This window comes from Chrysochloris asiatica, unplaced genomic scaffold, assembly GCF_000296735.1.
Source record: "Chrysochloris asiatica unplaced genomic scaffold, ChrAsi1.0 scaffold00112, whole genome shotgun sequence".
In the NCBI taxonomy this organism is placed as follows: domain Eukaryota; kingdom Metazoa; phylum Chordata; class Mammalia; order Afrosoricida; family Chrysochloridae; genus Chrysochloris; species Chrysochloris asiatica.
The window spans coordinates 2,764,306-2,789,326 of NW_006408630.1; the positions used below are offsets into that span (position 1 = coordinate 2,764,306).

General features: G+C 38.5%; 1 protein-coding gene and 1 pseudogene across 1 annotated transcript in view; one reads left to right on the forward strand and one right to left on the reverse strand.

The window, feature by feature from the left end:
* The window catches only part of MAP9 (microtubule-associated protein 9), a 51,324-nt gene extending 35,625 nt beyond the window's left edge, over positions 1-15,699 (reverse strand). Inside the window, exons 1-5 of the mRNA XM_006867933.1 lie at positions 15,625-15,699; positions 14,820-14,904; positions 12,750-13,070; positions 7,706-7,708; positions 2,311-2,516 (exon numbers count right to left, since the gene is read on the reverse strand). Coding sequence (XP_006867995.1) covers positions 2,311-2,516; positions 7,706-7,708; positions 12,750-13,070; positions 14,820-14,904; positions 15,625-15,699 — 690 coding nt within the window. The remainder of the gene's footprint in view (positions 1-2,310; positions 2,517-7,705; positions 7,709-12,749; positions 13,071-14,819; positions 14,905-15,624) is intronic.
* Positions 15,700-24,301: 8,602 nt separating this feature from the next.
* On the forward strand, positions 24,302-24,896 carry LOC102820663 (annotated as a pseudogene).
* Positions 24,897-25,021: the final 125 nt, after the last annotated feature.

A 25,021-nucleotide genomic window follows, 5' to 3' on the forward strand; every position in this document is an offset into this window, starting at 1 on the left:
AGTCAAAAACTGAGGACAAGAACCCCCAAGTATGTTTATGGAACCCACCCACACCCTTGGCTCATCTTTGCATGCCTTGGGGAAGACCTGAGAAGGGCTTGTGAAATTATAGCAGCTAGAAACAGAAATACCTAAGTAGAGATTTTAATTGACATCTAGCTAGCCAAGGTGTGAGGGGGCTTCAGTTCATGAAGAAAATGGAATTGAAAGATGATGGAATTTCTGCACAAAAATCCACCTCCTATGGAACTATACTGCTACACAATGTTTGTAACAAATGGGAAATAATGCATTATAGACTCTAGATTGTGATCCCTATAAATGCATACTGTCAGTCACAGAACGAACAATCATGAAAACAAGTGATGCATATAGATGTAGTTAAAAAGTCAACAGAGAAATCAAAAATGACAACTAAAAAATACACAATTAACTCTTTAAGGCAAGAAAAGAAGAAACGAGAAACAAAAACACAGACAAAAATAGAACACAAAGAGCAAACAGCTGGTCCTAAATCCAACTACATTACTATTTAAGTAAATGGACTAAACACTTCTAAATGAACTAATAAAAACAATTTAAAGTAGAGATTGTCTGCCTTTATAAAAACAGTGACATCAAATGTTACTATTTAAATGTGCTTAAACAAAAAGAAACTACTTCAAACCAATAGTTTGAAAGAAAAGTATTAAACAGAGATATACCTGGTGTGGCGCTGTAGGTTAATACGCCAGATTGCAAAGCCGTTTGAACTGCAAGGTCGGCAGTTCAAGCTTACCAGCTCGAACTGACAAAATTCATTGTCAAAGGCTGCACCACAAACAAAACTACCAGCTACTCCTCAGAAACCCTATACGGGGTCGCTATGGGTCGGAACCAACTCGACAGCACTTAAAAAGAACAACAATACCATACAAACACTAATTATAAGAAAGCTGAATGTCAGAAAAAAAAAGATTGTAAGACATGGGGAATTACAATTAGAACTAGAGACATTTCACAATGGTAAAAAGGGACAATATATCAAAAAGACATCATAACAATACATGTGTATGTTTCTAACAATAAGTGTTTTAAAATAAAATACAGAACTTAAGACAAAAATGTAGATTAAGGCACAAACAACTGGAGATCTTAACACTCCTTAGCTGGTAATTGGTACAACAACTAGACCAGAAATCAGTAAGAACAGGAAAGATCTGAATGTCACTACCCACCACCTTGTGACCAAAATGAAATTATTGTTGCTGTTAAGTGGCAAAGAGTCAGTTCCAACATGTAGCAACCCTATGTAGGGTTTCTGAGGAGTCGCTGCTGAGTTTGAAACAGCACATTATATACAACCTCATGCAGAACACATATTCTATGCACATGCAAATGAAGCTCTTGCTTGATACACTTAAGCTAGGGATAGAATGAATCTCAGCAATTTTTTAAAACTTGTGGTTAGCAGTCTAGTGCTTATCGTATGGAGCCATATATAAATACCAAAATATTTATTTTTTAAAAAAAATTCATTGTCAAAGGCTGCACGACAAACAAAACTACAAGCACAATGTTTTTACTGGTGAATTCTCTCATTTTAGAAAAAGAATAGTTTTGATTTCATACCAAAAAACTCTAATAAAGGAGAACAACATTCACAGATCACTGATATTCAAACATGCTAACACATCACTGTAAGAAAAAATTATAATAGCTTTCAAAAATTTGGATGCAAAAGTCTTAAAATATTATAAAATCTAATTCCATAATATTATAACATGATCAATCAAAACTTACTCTAGGAATTCTAGTTTAGTTTAACATATGAAAATCAATCATCAGTCCATAGATTCAACACCTAAACAACATGAACTGTGCAGACACAGAGTAAGAAGAGAGTAGAACCTAATATAGACTCTGAGAAGCGTCAATATTTAAAGTAGGATCGGAGGAGGGAATGATTGAAAAGGGAAGAAAGCTCGAGAGGGAAAAAGAGATCAAAATATCAAATAGACATATCATTTTCTAAAAAAATGGTGAAAGTTAAGTATCAGAGTCTACTGCATTTAGCAATTAGGAGACCATTAGTAATCACAGCACAGACATTTCAGTGAAGTAATAAGGAGAGAAGTCAGACTGCAAAGCTCTCATAGTACAAAGGTACTCCTCCTGGCCCCTTGTGCCACATCCCTTACACACCCCTGCTGCAGAGTAGATGAGGAAAAGAGCCCTTGCTAGATATCTGTTCTCTCTCTCAAGAATAAACAGATGCAAAAAATACCTGAATTGAAGAACACAATTCCACAGTTAAGTAACAATGCTAACCTCAGAAGCAAGGTCTTCAGCTTCTAATAGTCTACCATTCAGTGTTGGGAGGGAACAAGCTGCAGAACATGAGTCTAATTCTTCACCAAAGACAATTTCTTTATCTTCCAGCTTTTCTTTCTCTTCCCTGAGGATGTTCCTTTTTAACATGTTCCTTGGCCGAGGTGAAGGCTTAAAGTGAGTATCTGTTTCAACGTTGTTATATTCTATTAAAAAATAAAAATTATAATGTGAATGTACAGAAAAATGACCATTGTTTCAACTATGTACTGGGTCTTACAACAGTTTGCTCCTGTGTCCATGCGTCTTTGTTTTATGTCCTTAAGAATCCAGATGAAACCCACCACCTTTTGTTACATAGTAGATGTCCAGTAAGGTACAAACAAGTGATGGCATCAAAAAATAGTTGGCATCCTAGAAGTAACTAGTAATCTTATTTTTGTGAGATGTTAACTCTTCAATTTTATAAAGTTTCATATTTTATAATATTCAAAAGTAACTAATTAATACTCCTCTGTAAAGTGAGGAGGTTTGTTCATCAAACTGAATACTTACAGGTGTGCACATAATCTTTACAAGTTACTGAGATTATTGGGGTTCATAATCAAGATAATAAAAACGAACTTGTTCAAGGACTCAAAAGATTGGTAGGGTGATCATTTTAAACAAATAACATTATAAGACATACAAGTGTGGAGATAATACTGTCAGCAGACACTCAGGGAAGACTATAGAACTAGATGATTTGCAAGTTATCAGTCTTTGATTTCATATAGCTTCTTTAATGGTCTATTATAATTTCACAGCTACTAATTTCATTAATCCTGTGTTAAAAAGAAGACTTCATGCTAACATTATCCCGTGCTAAAAATGAGTTTTTTATGTATATACCTTTTTCTAAATTTACCTGTTATCCATCAATATTTCTTCATTGTTGGATCAATACATTTTTCTGACCAAACCTCGAAATTGGACTAATGAAAACTTACTCCTTTGAACCTATAACTGAGTTTATAAATGCTATTTGTAGAGAAGAGTCTGCAAACATATCACATTGGTACCACTAAATGTTTTATTGCTAATTTTAACCTGGTCCTAAATTCTGATCAAATATTCACAGTGATCCAAAACTTTCAAAATTTCAAGAGACGTCCAAGGTCCTTCCCTTTCTTCTACTCTATATCCCAAACATTTGTATATCCTATTGATTCTATTTGCTAATTATTTCCCATTGATCTCATTTTCCCCATCCCCAGTGACAGCTCCTTCCTCATGGTCAGTTTTCTAGATTACTCTCAGTGACAGTTTTAAAAACACAAACCAAAACATGTCGCTCCCTCCACAAAATACTTCAACATCTCCCACCAGCCAATTCTGCAGAACAAAATCTACATGTCTTTGAACAATACAAAAGGTCTTCATATTCCAGTCTCTGGCTACTTGTACAGCCTTGTTTACTGGTACACTTACTTTGTAATCTGTGTTCCTGAAGTGCTGAGCTAGTTGGTTTGGACACAGGTCATGTTACATTCTTACCTTTACCCAATGCCTCTGCTTAGAATGTCTGCTTCCTGTTTCTCCTCCCGATAAACACATCTCTTTCAAACCTCCCCCAAAATGAGTGGCAACAAATTTGATTCTTTGCTCTGTTGTTGTTGTTATTGTTGTTGTTGGGTGGCGCTGAGGCATTTCTGACTAATAGCCATCCTACGTTCAACAGAACAGAACACTGTCTGGTCCTATGGCATCCTCACCATTGTTAGGTTTGAGCCCATTGTTGCTGTCACTGTGTCAAGCCATCTTGGTGGGAGGCTACCTCTTTTTCACTGACCATTCACTTTTCCAAGCATGGTGTCCTTCTCCAGGGGCTGGTCCCTCCTAATATTATATCTAAAGTATGAGAGACAAAGTCACTCCATCCTGACTTCTAAGAAGCATTCTGACTGCACTTTTTCCAAGACAGATTTTTTTTTTTTATTCTTCTGGTCTTCCACAGTACTTTCAATAGTCTTCTCCAACACCACAATTCAAGTACATTTCATTCTTCTAAGGTCTTTCTTATTCACAGTCTAATTTCACAGGCATATGAGATTATTGAAAATAACATGGCTTGGGTTATTATTAGGTGCCATCAAGTCGGTACTGACTCATAGCGACCCTATGCACAACAGAATGAAACACCGCCCAGTCCTGGGCCTTGGGTTAGGTACACTTTCATCCTCAAATCTTTACTCTTGAATACTTTAAGCAAGTCTTTTGCAGCAGATTTGCCTAATGCAATATGGCATTTGATTTCTTGACTGCTGCTTCCTGGAACACTGATGGTGGACCCAAGAAAATTGAACTCTGACAACCTCAATCTTTTCTCTATTTATCATGATGCTATTTATTGGTCCATTTGTGAGGATTTTTGTTTTCTTTACACTGAGGTGCAATCCATATGGTAGGTAGTCTTTGATATTCATCAGTAAGTAGTCCAACTCCTCTTAGCTTTCAGCAAGCAAGGCTGTGTTACCTGCATATTACAGGTTGTTGATGAGACTTTCTCCAATCCTAATGCCACATTCTTCTTCACATAATCCAGCTTCTCTGATTATTTGCTCAGCAAACAGTATGGTAAAATGATACAGCCCTGACACACCTTTCCTGATTTTAAAACATTCAGTATCCCCTTGTTCTGTTTGAATGATTGCTTTTTGGTCAATATGTTGTTGTTGCTAAATGCCATCAAGTTGGTTCCGACCCATAGCGACCCTGAACAGGGCTTCCGAGGCTGTAAATCTTCACAGGAGCAGAAAGCCTCATCTTTCTCCTGCCGAGCAACTGGTAGTTTCCAACTGCTGACCTAGCGGTTCGCTGCCTAATTCATAACCACTACGCTACCAGAGTAAATATACAGGTTCCTAAATGAGCACAATTAAGTGTTCTGAAACACATATTCTTTGCAATGATATCCATAGCTTGTCATGATCCACACAATAGAATACGTTTACAGTCAAGAAAATACAAATATACATCTTTCTGGTGTTCTTTGCTTCTAGCCACGATCCATCTGATGTCAGCAATGATATCCCTACTTCTACATCGTCTACTTAATCTGGCTTGCATTTCTGGCAGCTTCCTGCTGATGCACTGCTGTAATTGTTTTTGAATTACCTTTAGCAAAATTTTACATGCATTTGAAATTAATGACATTGTATGATGGTCTCTGCATTCCACTGAATGACCGTTCTTTGGAATGGGCACAAATATTGACCTCTTCCAATCTGTGGGCCAGGTTGTTGTCTTCCAAATTTCTTAACATAGACAAGTGAGCACCTGCAGCACTATATTAGTCTGCTGAAAGATATCAATCTGTATTCTGTCAATTCCTGAACCTTGTTTTTGCCAGCTCCTTTGGTGCAGGTTGGACTTCTTCCTTCAGTATCATTGGTTCTTGATAATAAGGTACCTCTTGAAATTAATGAACCTTGGCTCTGATACTTAGTAAAAACAAAGCCACTGCCATTCCATGGATTTTGACCCATAGCAATCCTATATGACTGAATACAACTGCTTCTTAGTGTTCTAAAACTATAAACCTTTATAGGAGAAGAGACCTTGATCTTTCCACAGAGCAGCTGTTGGCTTTGAACTACCAACCTTGTAGTTAGCAGCCCAACACATAACATACTGCACCACACCAAATCCAGTCAATTCCTACTACAGCGACCTTAAGTGTGACAGAACAGAAGCTCCAGAAAGTTTTCTCGACTGTAATCTTTATGTAAGCAGATCACCTAGCCTTCTGTCTGCAGCACGGCTGGGTGGTGCAAATAGCTAACTTTTAGTCGTGTGTTCAGTCAGTTCTACTCATGGCAACACTAAATGACAGAGTAAAATTGCCTGATAGGATTTCCTAAGCTATAATCTTTATAGGAGGAGATCACCAGGTTTTTTCTCTCACCAAATGGGCTAGTAGGTTCAGACGACCAACCTTTCAGTTAGGAGCCAAGGACTTCACCACTATGCCATGCAACTCTATAATCTTGCACAGACTGCGGAATTACCCTGGCTTTCTTCTCATTGGTAAAACTAATTCAGTGGGTTAGGCAATGGGTAACCAACTGCAAAGTCATCAGCAATTCAAAGCTACCAGCAGCTATTAGAAAGAAAGAAGAGGTGGTCTCCTCCCATGAAGATGTATGTTGTTGTTGTCAAGTGCCATCGAGTCGGAACCGACTAATAGCAACCCCATGCACAGCAGAATGAAACAATGTCCGAACCTGGGCCAACCTCACGACTGCTGCCACACTTGAGTCCATCAATGACGCCACCTGGCCAATCCATCTCGTTAGAAGTCTTCCTCTTTTTCTCTGACCTTCCACCTTACCCAGCATGACATCCTTCTCCAACAATTGTTTCCTCCGGACAATATGTCCAAAATATGAGAGACGAAGCTTAGCCATCCTGGCCTCCAAGGAGCACTCTGGCTGCACTTCTTCCAAAACAGATCTATTAGTTCTTTTGGCAGTCCATGGCACTTTCAGTATTCTCCTCCAACACCACAACTCAAAGGCATCAATTCTTCTACGATCTTCCTTATTCACTGTCCAGCTTTCGCATCCATATGAGGCTATTGAAAACACAATGGCCTGGGTCAGGCGCACCTTAGTCCTCAAGCTGACATCTCTGTTCTTCAATACTTTAAAAAGTTCCTGTGCAGCAGATTTGCTCAGTGCAATATGTCGTCTGATCTCTTGACTGCTGCTTCTACGAGTGTTGACAGTTGATCCAAGAAGAATGAAGTCCTTGACAACTTCAATCTTTTCTCCATTGATAAGAATGTTGATAAGAATGAAGATGTATACAGTCTTGGAAAGCATATACAGAGTCGCTATGAGTCAGAATCAATTCAACAGCATTGAGTATGGTTATGCTAATTACCAGAGTAATTAGTGAAGTGCTGTGGAGTTGGTTCCAACTCTCAGAAACCCTGTATAGGGATTCTGAGGCTGTAAATCTTAACGGAAGCAGAAAGCCTCATCTTTCTGCTTCCGGAAAGATTTGGTAGTTGGTAGTTTCAAACTGATGACCTTGAGGTTAGCTACGATACCAGAGCTCCTTAAAATATATGAGAGGGCTTCAAAACATTCATGGAATATTGGAAATAAATGATAATGGAACTTTTCCATGAACTTTTTGAAGCACCCTTGTATATAAAATGCATTATACAGTACCTGATGCATAGTAAGTGCTCAATGAATATTAAACATTGTGGTAAACTTTTTTTTTTTTGCTCCTGCTTTCACTGGAGTAGTTTTTCCTTTACTTTACCCATGTGATTAGAGTCCTGGTGTGGGGCTGTAGGATAAGCACTAGACTGCTAACTGCAAGGTGGGTGATTCAAAACCACCAGCTGTTTCTTGGAAACCCTACACAGGGTCACTATGAGTCAGAAACAACTCACTGACACTTTAACAACACCAACAACCCATGTGATTAACAAGTATTGTCTGCAGCATTAGTGAGCAGAATGGGCCTGGGCTGCACCTCCCAGTTTATCAGAGACTCTCGAATCCCCTGCTCAGAGGTGATCTAGATAGAGGTGGACATAGGAGGATAGAGAAGAATGCTAATAGTACTAACAAAAGTACTTTTCTGTTAGCTAGAGGATGAAGCTTGAATGATTAGATATGGAAATTACTGGTGTGTTTCTGTCTTGCCAAGTGAAGGACTGTCTGAGAAAATGAGGCCAACCAACAGAGAACAACAAGAAATGGAGTGAGTGAGTGAGTGAGCGGGCAGGGAAAACAGAGAGGGCCAGGGAGTCATGGTGGTAAGGCTGAGTAATTCAGATGACCTCCAAAAAGTTGTTGTTTGTTGTTGTTAGGTTCCATCGAGTCAATACCAACCCATAGCGACCTTACGCACAGCAGAACAAAATACTGCCCGATCCTGGACCAATCTCACTACTGTTGCCACGCTTGAGTCCATCAATGCTGCCACTTGGCCAATCCATTTTGTTGGGGGTCTTCCTCTTTTTCTCTGACCCTCCACCTTACCAAACAGTACTGGTTCCCTAATTCTTATCATACCTAGGAGTTCTGGTGTGGTGCTGTAGGATAAGCACTGGACTGCTAACCACAGGTCAGTGGCTCAAACCCACCAGCCTGGAAACACTATACAGGGACGCTATGAGTTGGAACCGACTCGATGGAACTTAACAACAACAACGATACCTAAAACAGGGACTTCTCCCATTTTTGATCAGTAAGATAATAAATTCCCCTTTCCACTTGTTTGTTTGAGTTGGATCACTTACAATCAACAGTCCTGATTGTGGCAACTGTTATCAATCACTGTTAGCACAACTACTGTCATCACCTCTTGAAAGCCTCCCCAGATTCCCTCAGATAAATACTGATGCCCACTTTCCTGTGCTCTTTCTTGTATATATCTTCCCACCATATTGTAAAGTCTTGAAGGATTGGTATTTTATCTTTTCAAATTTGTTTTCCTAGTTCTCGTACAATCCCATAACATACTATGGTGGTATTGATAATTGTGGTCTAGTCTGTTCCTACTCATAGTGACTCTCTATAGTGCTTCCAAGGAGCTGGTGGGTTTGAACTGCTGAACTTGTGGTTCATAGTCCAATGCTTATCCTATAGAGCCACATCAAGAGTGTTAGTAACATAGTTAGTATAGCATATTGTGATCAAAACAAATGTCTGAATAAATATTCTGCTTATATACAAATGTAAAGTCATAAAAATAATATAAGCATTCATATAGCATATAATATATACCAAAGCATTAAGACTGCATAGAATAAGTAGTGGATTGCAAGCTACAAGGTTGGTGGTTCAAGTCTACTATCAGCTCCGTATGAGACAGATGAAGCTGTTTGTTTCCTCATAGGATTTAAAATCTTAAAAAATCTATAGTCATCATTAGTCAATATTGACACTATGACATTGAATATACGCTAGAATTTTTGTAAACAGTCTGACTATATGAACTCAATGAATTGGTTTCAGTTGCTGAAAGGAGTTTTAACTGTTATTTCCATTTTACAGATGAGTATAATGAGGAACAATAGACCTTGTGGCTAAGGTCACAAATGCTAGTGAGTACGTCACAACTCTTACGTTATAACAGACTCCAGTGACCATGCTCTTCATTATCTTAATAGTAAATGAAAATCAATCAACCTTGCAATAATGCTTTCTGCAATCATTAACCATATGTCAGCTGTTCTATATAGTGCACGTGTGGTTTGGCTACTCCACATTTTACAAAAGATAAGAAAGATGAGAGATTCTAGCATTTTTATGAAACATTAATTACTACAAACTCCATTTTAGAAATTAAGTTCCAAACCTTGCAAGAAAAATTGTTTAAATTTAAGACTTTTAAGAATGATAAAGTTAAGCTCACGAATCATATTTTTTCTTCATGAATGTATAATTCATATAATCACTTACTCAAATACTCAATGAATCCTACATGTCACCTCAATGTTATTCTCCATGTAAAAAGTCTGAAAAAATAACATTTAATGTATTTTAAAATTCCACTTCCAAAGCATTATCAAATTCTCAGAAAGTAAAAAACAGCCTATAAATGTTTAAATGTTTTCCTTTATAACCACATGTATAATTTAAGATTATCTATTTAGGTAATTATTTTTATATTTCATATACTGGATTGTTGTTGTTGTATGTGTTGGCAGATCTGACCCATAGTGACCCATTACAGAGTTTCCAAGGAACAGCCGGTGGGTTTGCACCCTCAACCTTACAGCTAGCAGTCAAATGCTTATCCAATAGTGTCACACCAGGACTTCACATATTGCATTGTTGTTGTTAAGGGCCATTGAGTCAATTCCGACTCATAGTGACCCTACAGAGGGTTTCCAAGGAACAGCCAGTGGGTTTGAACTCCCAACCTTGTGGTTCACAGTACAGTGCTGATGCTACACCGCAGCACCGGAAGTCCATACACTGCATAGCAAATAGCTAATAATTTTCAAAAATACTGAATTGCAGTTTATGTAAAATATTTAGACTCCTGGTGCCATCTGGTGGTGGTGATTGTTGTTAAGTGCCATCGAGCCAGTTCCAACTAATAGCAACCCTATACAGGGTTCCGTAAGAGCAGCTGGTGGGTTTGACTCATAGATCTTCTGGTTCAAACAGAACTGTGGTCCAATGCATTATCCTACAGCACCATACCAGTACTCCATCAAGTGTTTAGAATGTAGTATTTTCTTATTTATTTAAATTCACTAATCTTTTGCTTTTGTGAAGGTATCATATAGGTAGATTACTTACTACCTAATGAAATCTTTTTTAGAATCAAACTAAATCAGAAAATACACAATCCATAAAAATAGGTTTTTCTAACCTCAAATAAAACAAGGAAACACTGTCTATTCTGCTTTTTTTGAAGATTCACAATACAATTTCCTTTTTTAAAAGCTCCAAGAAGTTCTTATCATACACAAGTTTAATTTTTTTTGTAACTCTTTATGTCACCAATTCTTAATACCGTAACAACCTATGGAATGCATTTTGGGAAATGCTAAATTATTAAATTCTAACATTGTGTTTATCCAAGTTAAATTATGTTTCCTTTCCCTACCATCTTTGATTGTACTTACTAAATAGAAAAGGTACAATTCTGAAAGTTCAATTTGTTTCATGATAGCTTGTGTTTTCATCTTTGTAGCATTTTATAGTTCATGAGACATACTTCAGTTCTCAAGACTATGTTGTAAGACAAGACAAGATTTCTTATCTTTCTATGTGGGCCCATTTGACAAGGTCACATAACTAATAGATAGTAGAGTGAGGACTGGTACCAATTCTATCTTCTTATGTTTACACTATTTTAGTATTCTTTGTCATGTTCATATCCTCTCATTTGAAAGTTAGTAGAACTGAGAAAAAGAAAAGGTGGTATCCTAAAATATCAAGTACTTAATGTATTTCGGGATTCCTGGTGTGGTGCTGTAGGATCAGCACTAGATTGCGAACCACAAAGTCCACAGGTTGGCAGTTCAAACCTACTAGCTGCTTCTCGGAAATCCTATACAGTATCGCTATGAGTCACAACCAACTCAAAGGCGCTTAACAAACAACAACAATGAATTTAGACATTTGTTCAAATACCTAACACCATGTCTGAAATAGTTTTGTCTGGTGTTAACCATTAACATCCACTATGCAAAATATGCTGCTGTTGTTGTTAGCTGTCATTGAGTAAGCCCTCACACAAGCAACTCCATATCTAACAAAATTAGACATTTTGGGTCCAGTTCCATCACCATGATTGCTTGGGGACTGGACTTTTGCAATCCATAAAGTTTTTATAGGCTGCTTTTCATAAGCAGATCACCAGGTCTTTCTGCCTAGTTCTTTGTAGGCTGGAAGTTCTGTTGAAATCTGTTTGCATCATAGCAACACATGCTGTTGTTAAGTGCCGTTGACTCATAGAAACCCTATATAGAGTTTCCAAGGAAGGGCTGGTGAATTTGAACCACTGGCTTTGCATTTCAAACTGACCTTGCGGGCCAGTGCTGTATCCCACAGCGCCACACAAGGACTCCTCTAGTAATAGGCAGGTTGTGGCTGCACATAAGGTGCAGTAGTTGGCATTTAATCCCCAGTCTCCTACGTGAAAGGTGAACCACCAATGCTCCCTAAAATATTTAGCAACATTTTTCTTCTATAAAAAGAACAACGTGTGGAAAACCTTGTGTGTGTGTTTCTGTGAGGTGGCTCAGGGGACCTCAGAGGAGTTTGTTCTTGCTCCAGTCTACCTTTGTTCCTCTGTGCATGAAACTTAGTAGCATTCTGGGGAGAACTACTGTAATCCTAGATGACACTAGTAACATCCTCTCAGAAAACTGAGTCTAAGTGGATTTTCTTAAGAACAGAGACACTAAATGGAAAATTCCTTCTCTTGAACAACAAAATTCTTCTCTCATCAAAGAAAAAAATGGTAAAAAATTTCTGGCATCATGGTAGTTTTAAGGACAAATTTCAGTCCTATTATAATGGCTGGAGTATGACGTGGATTGGAAAGAATTCCAGTGTAGTCCAAGCCCCAAATACAACTTTGAAGCTTATAGGCCTTGGCAAGGCTGTGCAGAGGTGTTTCTGGAGCTGCAATTACAGAAGACTGAAAGGTGCTTTGCGTTCTATCAGGCAGCAGCATAAATGAATGAATGAATTCACAACTGGACATCAAAATTATGGGTTTTATCTAAGCTTTTCTGTTATTCAAATTTATGTCATAACTGACAAGTGCTAAGTCTTTAATTTTTTTCCCATAAATATTTACAAAATATAAAATACTTATTACAAAGATATTTTGTGGTACATTATCTTAAGACACATTCTCTCAAGTCATATAATTATAAAAGTTAGTACCTGAATCCAACAAATTACCTGAAGATATGTTTTTGAATGCAAGAATTCTGGGTTTCGGTTTCATTTTCATGGTCTCTTTTTCAATTTCGTCGTCTTTACTTTGAGGCCCAGAGAAGGAATTTATAACAATGTCTTCACATCCATCTGGTGCTACTTCCTCATTGCTTTTGATGAAAGATACTGGTTCACCTTTGAGTATGTCACTGCTTGCTTTTTTAGTTTTCAAAAAAGATAGTCTTGGAGAATTCTTGTCTTCATCATCTGATATGTGAAAATCATTCATTTTTTTCTTAACTGAATTTTCATCTACTGAAGTATCAGAGAACTCACCTAAGGAAACTAAAAAAGTTTAAAAGAAAAAACGAAACTATTTCCAATGGTATATTTTAAAAGTGTTTAAACACACAACTGGGCTGCAGTTAATAACAAAGTTATGTTAATAAAAATAAGATAACCTTTAAGACCAGAAATGAATTTATATGCATGAAGAGGTACAAATTTATTTTAGAAATAGATTTATAACTCTAGAAAATGGCTAACTATGGCAGTTTTTATTGGTATTTATGAAATAAACATTTCAATGCTAGCAATGTATTCAAAATGTATTTGTCAAGTGCCTAAAGTAAGCAAAAGTACTGTCCTTGTTCTGGAAAGTCATCTATTTTCCTTGTCCCAGGGGTCAAATAATCAGCCATAAGACATTTCAAATAGACACCAGATTTCATTTGTTTCCAACTTTATCATATAAGCATAAAGAAAATAAAAATATTTGGAAGATTCTTAACTAGTTATTTGCTAATTAGATTATTTTCCATAAAAATCTAGAACTTAATTTCATTCACATCAGAGTGCTGTTGTTGATGTTAAGTTGGTTCCAACCCATGGCGACCCTATATAGGGTTTCCAAGAAGCGGCTGGTGAGCTTGACCTGTCAACGTTACGGTTCAAACTGACCTTGCAGTACAGAGCGTAAACCCACAGCGCCACATTCACATCAGAGTATTGGACTCTACTAAACCCCAAACCAAACTGAAACCAACTGCCATCAAATCAATTCTGACTCATAGCCTGGATAGGTTTTCCGAGGTTGAAAATCTTTACAGGAACAAAAAGCCCCATCTTTCTCCTATAAGCGTTAGTGGGTTTCAACTACCAACCTTGTGTTTGGCAGTCCAATGCTTATCCTATGGTTACTGAACTTCAAACGTAGAATCTGTATACTTATATATGAAGGCTAAAGTATTAATATTCTTACCAAATTGAAAGAAACCAAAATAAAGAGGCACTGAGGATTAATGCGCTGGAGTGCAAAGTTGGTTTGAACTGCAATGTCGGCAATTCAAGGTCACCAGTGGCTCCTCGGAAACCCTACATAGGGTTGCTGTGGGTCAGAACCAACTTGACAGCACTTAATAACATACATGAAGGCTAAAATATTAATATTTTTCCCAAATAAAAAGAAACCAAAATGAATCAAGTAATTAAACCATTGGTGTACTATATATAAAACCTTAGTCATAATTTTTTAAAAACTGACTTTCAATATCAAAATCACTTATATTACTAAAGAATAGATTTATCAAATATGCCAGGTGATTCTGATGTTTCCAAATTTAATTCTATGGTCCTTAGTTACTATCTAGTTATAGGAGACCCCAGAAGGTTGACCTTAAAGACAAACTTGGCATCTTAAATGCAGTTTATCAATAATCATCATTCTTTAACTGAAAATTTGCTGTCAGTTGATTTTTATTTCCATATATACATTTAGAAGGAGCCCTGGTGGTATAGTGGGTTAAGAGGTGGGCTGCTAATTTCATGGTCAGCAGTTCAAATCTATCAACTGCTCCATTGGAGAAAGATGAGGCTTTCTGCTCCTATATAGATTTACAGCCTCAGAAACCCTATACAAGGTGGTTTTGAGTTGGAATCAACTCAGTGGCAGTAGGCTTCTACTTTTAAAATAGTTGGAAACCACAAGCCAGTGAAATAATCAGTATTATTTAAGTGAATTATTTTTTTAGTCTAAATGTATCAAAGGAAGAGAAAAGCAGAAAAGTGGTTTACTTTTCCATGTGTCTCACATACCAATCTCATCACTATCAAAGTCATCTGAGTATTCAGAGCTCCGCTGTCGGACTGAGCGAGCTGTAATTGCTTTTATCAGTTCATCCTGAAATGAGATAATTAAAATCAAGTCCCAGTTGAACTTGAAGGTCTCATATTTAGAATTCATTATTTGAACAAATAATGCTTAATTAATAACTGCTCCAAACTTAGGTTTCATTCATCTAACGTTCACTGAAAGCCTACTTTATACAATGCACACAAACCTCAGTATCAACTGCAGAACATGACAGACAAGATCTCTAATCAAGCTTGGAGTAAACTAGGAAGGAATGGATTACAAATAAAATTACAGGTTATAATTAGAACTAAAGAGTAACACACAAGTGGAACTCAGTTTACATAGGATATGCTATAAACTGGCATTTTAAAAGAACACAGTACTTTTCAAGGGCTTTTGTTTCTACATATTGCAGAAGATGTTATCAATACCTTTTCAAAATGGTAATAATCCCAAAAGAAAGAATGTTCCAGCCCTCACCTTATCAAAGGGTTTTATATTTCTACATGAAAGCAGCAATTTTTAAATTGACTTAACATTTACCTTAGTAATGATATAGTACTGGGTCTAACTTGGTAGTCTTAAAGCCATATGCGGTACTGAAGCCCAACCATGACTATCCACAAAATCTCAAAATGAATCAGCAAGATGTATTCTTGCTTTTTTATATGCACAGATCCTGGAATCACTTCAAGTCCACCATTCCTAACACAGTGTTTAAGCCATAAAATCATTGAAAAATAACAGTGCTTTGAAATACTTTACCTGAAAAGTAGTTCTTTTGGCAGCTTTTGGACTCTTTGTATATGCCAAAGTGGTGCTAAAAACTTCATCAGACATGGTGTAATTTTATATTTCACTCTTTATACATGTAAAATGTATAATAAATGATTTGAATAATTCGACTCTGGTGGTAACTGAAATATTCAAAAAAACAAATGAAAACTTTTTTTTCATATTTCAGAATCTGTATTACTATTCTTAGTTGCTCCTCCTACAAGACAAACAAAAACAAGTAAGAAAAGAGGATCATGTAAGCGTTATGCTACAAACTCATTAAAAAATGTAAACCTGTTTTTAGTAAAGAAATGTCAAACTCTCAAAAACGGGCTTTCTAAAAAGTTGATGTTATCCCAAAATATTTTTGCAACTAGTTTAAGGATGTGCCAAAAAGGGCAGTAACTGGTTAATCAGATGCAACGGTGACAACTGATAAACACCTTGTTTCACTCTAAAAAGATATAAAATAGTTGATTCATTTTAAAGGCTACGAAAAGGATTCAGTGTAAAATGTATAAAGGGCGCCACAAGAAAGCACTGCTTGCCTGTACAGACTGGGGGTAGTGGGGAGAAGATTTATAATACCAATCTAGAAATCGCATTTTCCTGATTTTTCAAGCTGCTCTTCCCTCTCACATTAGCTTTAACAGAGTTACCGAATACAAAAGGAAGCATTCCAGGTGGACTGCACACACAAAAACGGCCCGGTGAGCATTGCTCCCGCTGGCAGCGGAGGCCCAGGCCTCCATAACCCCGCATTCTGCTGCAGCGCGCGCCTGGCCAGGTGGCACCCCGCTCCCCGTCCGCTCTGCACCCAACTGCCCGCCCGAGCGCCAGTGCACACACAGGCCCTTGCACACCCGAGAGCGTCTCTGGCCCCACTGCTTGACAGCAGCTCAAGTCCCGTGTATTGTACCCACCCAGCCACTTCTGCAGTGAGCTCCCGGGCTGGCCTGGAGTCAGATCCGCGCCTCTCTCCGTCACCCAGATCAGCGAACGCTCAGAAACCCGGCTCTAAACTCAGCAAGGGGCGGGGCTCAAAACCGAGGCGGGAGGCGGTTGCTAAGGAAACAGCGTCTCATGGAGGAAGTGACTTCTCTATTGCTGGGGGCTCTGGGTACCCATCACCGATTTTTTGCCGGACGCGTAGCTGGGGCCACCGTCCTGGTGAAGGAAGTGACATCACCTCTCTGGATCCTGGGAATGGGGTGCCCTTTCCGCCTGAGCTTTTTTAGTAGTGCTGTAGGATAAGCACTCCACCGCAAGATTGGTTTGAGCCGTAAAGTCTGTTCCTTGGAAACCCTATGGGTTGCACCCAACTCGACGGCACTTAACAACAACTAGACGCAGGACTGTCTTGTTTCCATCCGTACTACCAGAGCTTTACTTTCATCGGTGAAGTGAGGGTGAGCGGCTTTATCTGCAGATTCGGAGTGAAGTCAAAGAACACATACGGTTTTAGCACATTTAGGACATGAAGATATGTAAATCGAAGTAAGGTGCCAGTACAAAGGGTAGAATACCATGATATTGACTTTTCAGGCTCTAAGAATCAAACCGTATATTTGGATTCCGGAGATCATCCCTTTATAGCCCTTAGCATAGTGGTTACGAATCGAGCTGCTAATCTTAAGGTCAGCAGTTCGAAACTACAAGCGGTTCCGCGGGAGAAAGATGAGGCTTTCTGCTCCCATAAACCTCGGAAACCCTAAGAAGGGTCACCATGAGTCAGAACTGATTCCACGGCACATAGCCGCCGCCACCAATGTCTCCATACCGCTCTATGTTTATCCGAACAAAAGGGTTAAAATTAGCAACCACCTTAACGGGTTACCGTGAGGAATTAATGGACTAATGCAGGTGGAATAACCTGCCAGTGTCTGGAAACAGCCAGTAAATAGTTTCTATGCAACTCAAACACAAAGGGCGAGGCCAGAAGTCATCCCTTATCAACACAGCTGAAAAGTTTTCCACGTCTTTCTTAACTGTGAGGTTTTTCACTCTATCGAAATGACTGTCATTGGTGTTGTTAAGTTCCGCTGAGTGGGTTCTGACTCACAGTGAATCTGTATAAGGTTTTCTAGACTTTTAAATCTGCAGGAGCAGAAAACTTATCTTTCACCCTCAGAGTTCCTGGAGGGCTCCAACAGTAGGTCTTGTGGTTTGCAATTCAATGCTTATCCATCAGGAGCCATCAAGCTCCCAAACAGATAATGTGACTGAAAACAAACCAGTGAACAAACCAAATAACCTAATGCTACCAAGTACTATATGTTGCTAAAGTAACCCAACTCAGCATCTGTGAATTAGCATAAGTTGTTATTAAAAACACTTCTTTGCTGTTGTTACTAAGTGCTGTCAAGTTGATTCCAACCCATAGCAACGATGTATAGGGTTTCCGAGGAGCGGATGGTGAGCTTGAACCACCAACCTTGTGGATCAAACCAACTTTGTAGTCCAGCACATTAGACACTTCTTTAATGGTTTTTAACTTGGATTTCTATTTTCTTTTTTAAAACCCTTATTGAATAGTCTGAACGATTTCATTGGCTAGTACTTAATTTTTTTATGCTGTATTTTTCCATTTTCTCTAAAATGTATTCTTTACTCATTCAACAATGCGATATAAACAAAACATGTTATTTGTTGTTGTTAAGTGCCGTCCAGGCTACTTTGACCCATAGTGACTTTGTATAAGATTTCCAAGGAGCAGCTGGTGAGCTTGAACCACCGATCTTGCAGTTCAAACGACTTTGTTGTCTGATGCATTAGCCCACAATGCCACACAAACAAAACATGGAGATATAATTTAATAAATCAACTTATTGAAGTTGCATGTGCATATAATAAAATTTAGTTTAAAAACTATGGCTTCTACAACATTTATGTTATAATTTTAAAAATCATGTTCACTATATGTTGTTCATCTGTTCTTGTTTGAGAAATTGTTTTTCCCAGCATATGGTTGCTTTGGATGTTTCCAAACATTTTTTGTGAGTCTCTATATAAGATAGTATGGTAAATTACAAGCTGGGCTGCTAACCACAAGATTGGTAGTTCAAATCTACCAGTCGTTCCCAGACAGAAAGATAAGGCTTTCTGTACCTGTAAAGATGTATAACCTTGGAAACCCTATGCAGAGTTGCTATAAGTTGGAAACGACTAGTACCCCACAACCACCATCACTATGGGAAGATTTTTTTTTCTTCACATTTTTAGCAGTTACTGTTCATTTTTCAAACCCTTTAAGTCATGAATCAACAGATTTGACTCCACTATACTACCTGTGCCAACAATAGGGGTACCTCCTCTAGTGGTTGGTTGCATAGTGGATGCCGACTCATAGTGATTGTGTAGTACAGAATAGAACTGCTTCATAGGGTTTCCAAGGTTGGAGATTTTGATGGAAGCAGGCTTGCTTCATCTTTCTCCAATGTAGTAGTAGCTGGGTATTCAAAACATTGACCTTTTGCTTAGCAGTTCACCATTTAACACACTGCTGCGCCAGGGTCATTGGCAGTAAGAGCACAGCTTCACACATTTTCTTTATATCAATATACTAATTTGCACATATTGGAATATATATATTCAATAAAAAATCACTGCTATGTTAGTTTTCTCTTTTATACATATGACTAATAGAATTTTAATTTATTGTTGTTGTTAAGTGCTGTCATAGATACTTTTTAAGACGATACAATTCACAAAAGAGATTAGTGAAAAGAACCACTAAGAAAAGATTCTGTCTTTTCAATTGAATACAAAATATTCCATGGATGATATCAAGGTATGTCTCCCTAAGGCTCCCCTCTAATCTTTCCAGTTGCTGTTGTCAGTTTGATCCAGTATGGATAGATCTCAAGAGAGCACAATGCTCAAGGAAGACATTCATTACTAATTAAGCTGAACTATTGTTTTGTTTGAAGTCCACTGATTTTTAAGTAGCATTGACTTTTATCCAACTCATAAAACCGGTTGCCCTCAATTCTACTCCAATCCATGCCAGTCCATGTGTTTCAGAACACAACTGTGTACTGTAGAGTTTTCAGTGGTTGATTATTCCCCCCAGAAGTCTCTGGTGGACTCAAACCTCCAAACTTTTTGTTAGCAGCTGAGCACATTGTTGTATTGTTGTTGTTGTTAGATGCCATTGAATCAGTTCCGACTGACTGTGACCCTATGCATAACAGAATGAAACACTGCCCAATCCTGTGCCACCATGTCAATCCATCTCACTAAGGGTCTTCCTCTTTTTCGTTCTTGTTGTTGACCCTCAAGATGGACAAATAAGATGCCCTTCTCATGGACTGATCCTTTTGGACAACAGGTCCAAAGTACAAGAGACTTTGGTGGTAGTGTTGGTATTGGTGTCCCATGGAGTTGGTTCTGACTCAGCGACCCTGCATAGGGTTTCCGAGGCTGTAAAGCTTTACTGGAGCAGAAAGCCTTATCTTTCTCCTGTAGAATCGCTGGTAGTTTTGAACTGCTGACCTTGAGGTTAGAAGCCCGACTTGCAGCCACTACACTACCAGAGCTCCTTATAAGAGCTGTTAGTTGCCAATCAATTTATAATTGTTGAATTAATTAATATATAGCATTATGAACTAAAATAAATCTTTGAAGCTTTACAAAAGAAGCTCATAGTTTCTTTAAAAAAAAAAAATACTACAACACAAATATGTTTTCTTTTTCTTTTTCCTGACATAACTGAACTAATAATGGTTTGTCTGGCAGAATGCATCCGTTGAGTTTAATTCTCTTATCATTACTGAGTTTTCACTTAAGTAACTCATATATTATACACTTACCAAACACATATTTTGGCTTAGACTTTAAGAGGATTCAAAGGTAAGCCAGACATGGTTCCTGCAGTAATGGCATGGAGTGGCAACTGATCTCCTCTGACTTCATAAGGGTGAAGGAGAATCAATCTCAAAATCAGCACAGGGCCGATTCCTATGAGATAGAGGTCATATATGTTTCCAATGCTTTCCTCTCTTACCATTTCTTACATCAACTGTCCCTCTCAAAGCATTTGCTATTTCTCTGCTAGGTTCAGTAATGGTTACAGTGGCCAAACTGAACTCACAGGCGATATTCATGCTTTGGGGATTTATGAGGGAAATTAACAGGCCACACTTCAGGATTAGAAATGCCCAGAACACAGTTCTTTCGTCAAGACAGCCTTTTCCCAGCCATGCCAGAAGGCAGGCTTCTCTCTGATTTAGCCTCTCAGTCATGAGGCACTTTGACCTTTGCCCTGCTCAGGCAATGTTAAAAAGCTTTTTTAATGTTGCTAATAAATCTGGTAGTGTGGTGGTTACGAATCGGGCTGCGAACCGCAAGGTCTGCAGTTCGAAACTAGCAGCTGCTCCGCGGGAGAAAGATGAGGCTTTCTGCTCCCATAAAGATTTACAGACTCAGAAACCCTGTACAGGGTCACTATGAGTCAGAATCAACTCTGCAGCACATAGCAACAACAACAATAATGCCCAAAGGGAGCACGCCTCTGCAACAAGCCTTTGCCTGAAGGTGCTCAGCTCAACTTCTGTGGGGCAACAAACAAGCTCTGCCAATTAATGCCTAGAGTCACCTCATTCCACAAGCAAATCTTTTGCCTGAAGGCACTCGTCTTTACTTAACACTGTCTCCTGCTCTAACGCTTGGGTCTGCTGACACTGCTGCTCTACTCTTCTGGTGTAACCGATTTCTGTCTCCTGGATACAAGGATGTTCACAGCACGCAGGGATGCCAGGGTCCAATATGCACTCTGATCCTGGCTCAACATTTTTAATGGTTGTGAGATTCCCCCATTACTCCTTCTCAGATAATTCATTTTAAACTCAGTAGGGTGGCAAAACTGACCAATTTCCACATTAGAGTTCCAAGTTTGTACAATCACAATTAACCCTGTTAACAATCATTCACGATTGAATTATATGAATGGGTCAACTTCTTCATTCACTTTATCTTACCCAGACCTATCAGGAAAAGAGGAAATACACCCTATCTGCTTGGCCACACCCAGTTGTTCAGTGGGAGTTACAAAGACTTTAAAAAGAAGAGCAAGTAAATTACTGCTCCACAGTCCCTACCTGGGAATCTTACAGATTTGTGGTGACTTGAGGACTATCTACAAACAAAATGACAATACATTTCAATAATTGCTCTGTAGAAGTACATACAAAGTGAGACGCTCTCAAGAGAGATGGAAAAATTCTTGTGTGAGATTCTAGAATATGTTCACACCAGTGAGCTTGGAGTGATTAATAAGTTTAGGGGACACACATAGCTCAGAAGTACATTTTAGTTAGAGGAAATAGTTCATGATGAATATGGCATATACGATGATACAACTTTGCTTGCTGAAAGTGAACGGGACTTAAAACATTTACTGATGAAGATCAAAGAACACAGCCTTCAGTATGGATTACATCTCAATGGCAAGAAAACAAAAATCCTCACCACTGGACCAATAAACAACATTCTTATCAATGGTAAAAAGATTGAAGTTATCAAGGAGTTCATTCTTCTTGGATCAACTATCAACACTCAGGGAAGCAGCAGTCAAGAAATCAAATGATGTATTGCATTAGGCAATTCTACTGCACAAGAACTTTTTAAAGAGTTGAAGAGCAAAGATGTCAGCTGATGTGCCTGACCGAAGCCATGGTATTTTCAATAACCTCATATGCATGCCAAAGCTGGACAGTAAATAGGGAAGACCGTAGAAGAATTGATGCTTTTGAGCTATGGTGTTAGAGGAGAATATTGAAAGTGCCATGGGTTGCCAAAAGAACCAGTAGATTCGTTTTGGAAGAAGTGCAGCCAGAGTGCTCCTTGGAGGCCAAAATGTCAAAATTTGTCTCTCATACTTCAGATATATTGTCAGGAGGGACTAGTTGCTGGAGAAGGAATCATGTTTGGTAAAGTGGAGGGTTGGAGAAAAAGAGGAAAACCCCCAGTGAGATGGATTGGCCAGGTGAAGACATTGATGGACTCAAGTGTGACAACAATGGTGAGCTTGGCCCAGGATCAGGCAGTGTTTCGTTCTGCTGTGCATAGGGTCACTGTGAGTCAGTGCCGACTCATGGCACCTAACAACAAAAACAAACCATAGTGGGTTTAAGTGGTTGAGCATTTGGGACTCTTTAAGCCAACGCAGTAAAGAGAGATGGTTGTGATTCTCAGATTGTGCTGTCTAGTAAATGATCAAGAGAGTGACAAGATCCATTTTAGATCAAGAAGCACAATTTCTCTGCCTTCATCACAGCAGGCAAATTGTATATTTTATTGTGCTGGCAACTAGAGCTAGAGTTTAGATATAGAGACAAAGAACCTTGCCCTCACAATCAACCTAGGGTGAAAAAATAAAGCACTTGTCTAGCATTGTGAGAAGTGTACAACAAAAAGAAAACCCCATGGGTGTCAATGGATTCCGATTATGCTCTATCCATGTCTACACTGATCATTGAATGTCCATCTCAGAAAAGAATGAAAATAAAGGCCCAGCTACAACTTAAATTACCAATTTGTGAAATAAGAAGAGCCCCAAACTTAGAGATGAGCAACATCAGAGTCGAAGAAAACCAGTCACAGTCAATAACACTGGTTGAATGTTTGCCAGTTTATTCAGATTGAGGGCAAACTGGGCATTGTTATTCAAATACACCCTAGTGTTTTGTTGTTATGCAGCAATATATGAATTATTGTTTAGCAAGATAGACATGACTTCTTAGTCTAAATCAGATTTTGTTAGTCTGAACAAATCATTTATTTCTTATATAATAATAATGTCCTCAGAAGGAACATGTGCGGCACACAGGGTTTATGATTATCGGGGATTATTTGGTGACCCAACATAATCACAGGAATCATTAGGAGAGGGAGGTAAGAGAGTCAGAGATAGAGAGAAGGCTATAAGGAATGGAAGTAATGATTTGGGTGATGTGGGTTCAAGAGTCAAGGAATCTGGGCAGTCTGTTGTTAGGTGCCACAGAGTTGCTTTCGACTCATAGTGACCCCAATGTACAACAGAATGAAACACTGCCCAGTCCTGCATCAGTCTCACATTTGTTGCTACACTTGAGACCATTGCTGCTGCCAACCCATTTTGTTGGGGATCTTCCTCTTTTTTAGGGTAGTCGGTAGAATCTAAAATAAATAAATATAAAACGAAAACAGATTCTACCCTAAAACCTTCAGAAGGATCATAACCCTGCAGAACCATTTTACACTTATGCCCACCAGAACATCAGAAAATATTTTTTTTTTTGGTTTTAAGTCACTAAATTTATTGTGATGTACTATGGCAGCAATAGGAAATTCATACAACTCCTATGTTATACTTTCTTCTCATATACTTAATTTTTAACTTAATGTTGTGGTAGTCATAGTGAGAAAGACTAAGTAGTATATATGTAATTCTGCATTATGAGATTACAACAATAACATCATACAGGAAGAAAGCAAAACGTCATAAAGGAGACAAGAAAGAAGATTAGTGGATAAAAGAATGGCCAATGCTGCCAAGAAATCAAGTGGATGAAGATTAAAACTAAGAGCCTGGGAGGGCTTTGTGTCTCTGCAGCTCTGAAAGCAGTGTGTTCAGCGAGGCTGCCACAGAGCCTCTGTAAAGAAGGCCCAAGAGGTTGACAGTCATTCTCCGATGTTTACTTGCAGGCCTCATGTTGGGAATCGGGCAAATCGTGATCCCAACAGTTGTCTTGGAGTGTTTGGGTTGAGCTTATACACCACAGAGCAAGATCTAAGAGAAGTGTTCTTTAAGTATGGCCCCATTGTTGATGTGTCCATTGTATAGGACCAGCAGTCTAGATGTAGATGTTCAAGAGGATTTGCCTTTGTATATTTTGAAAATGTAGACGATGCTAAGGAAGCTAAAGAGCGTGCCAATGGAATGGAACTTGATGGTCTGATGGTCGTAGGATCAGAGTCGATTTCTCCATAACAAAAAGACCACTTACTCCAACACCCAGAATTTATATGGGAAGACCTACCTATGGCAGCTCACACCATCATGATTTCTATGGCAGAAGATATGATCCTGGATATGATGATTGGGATTACTTACTACAGCAGATTTTACAGAGGAGGAGGTGGAGGAGGAGGATGGAGAGCTGCTCAAGATAGAGATCAGATTTACAGAAGGAGGTCACCTTCTTTCTACTACAGTCGTGGAAGATACAGATCCCATTCCAGATGTCAATCACACTCTCCTCATCGCAATTAAAGCATAAAGTTTGAAGACTTTCTGAAACATAACCTAGAGTTGGGATATTGATTGTGGACAATATATTTTACTGTGTCATGTTTAAGAAAGTGAACAGTGCCAAGTGAAATGAGGTGACTTTTACACCTTTGA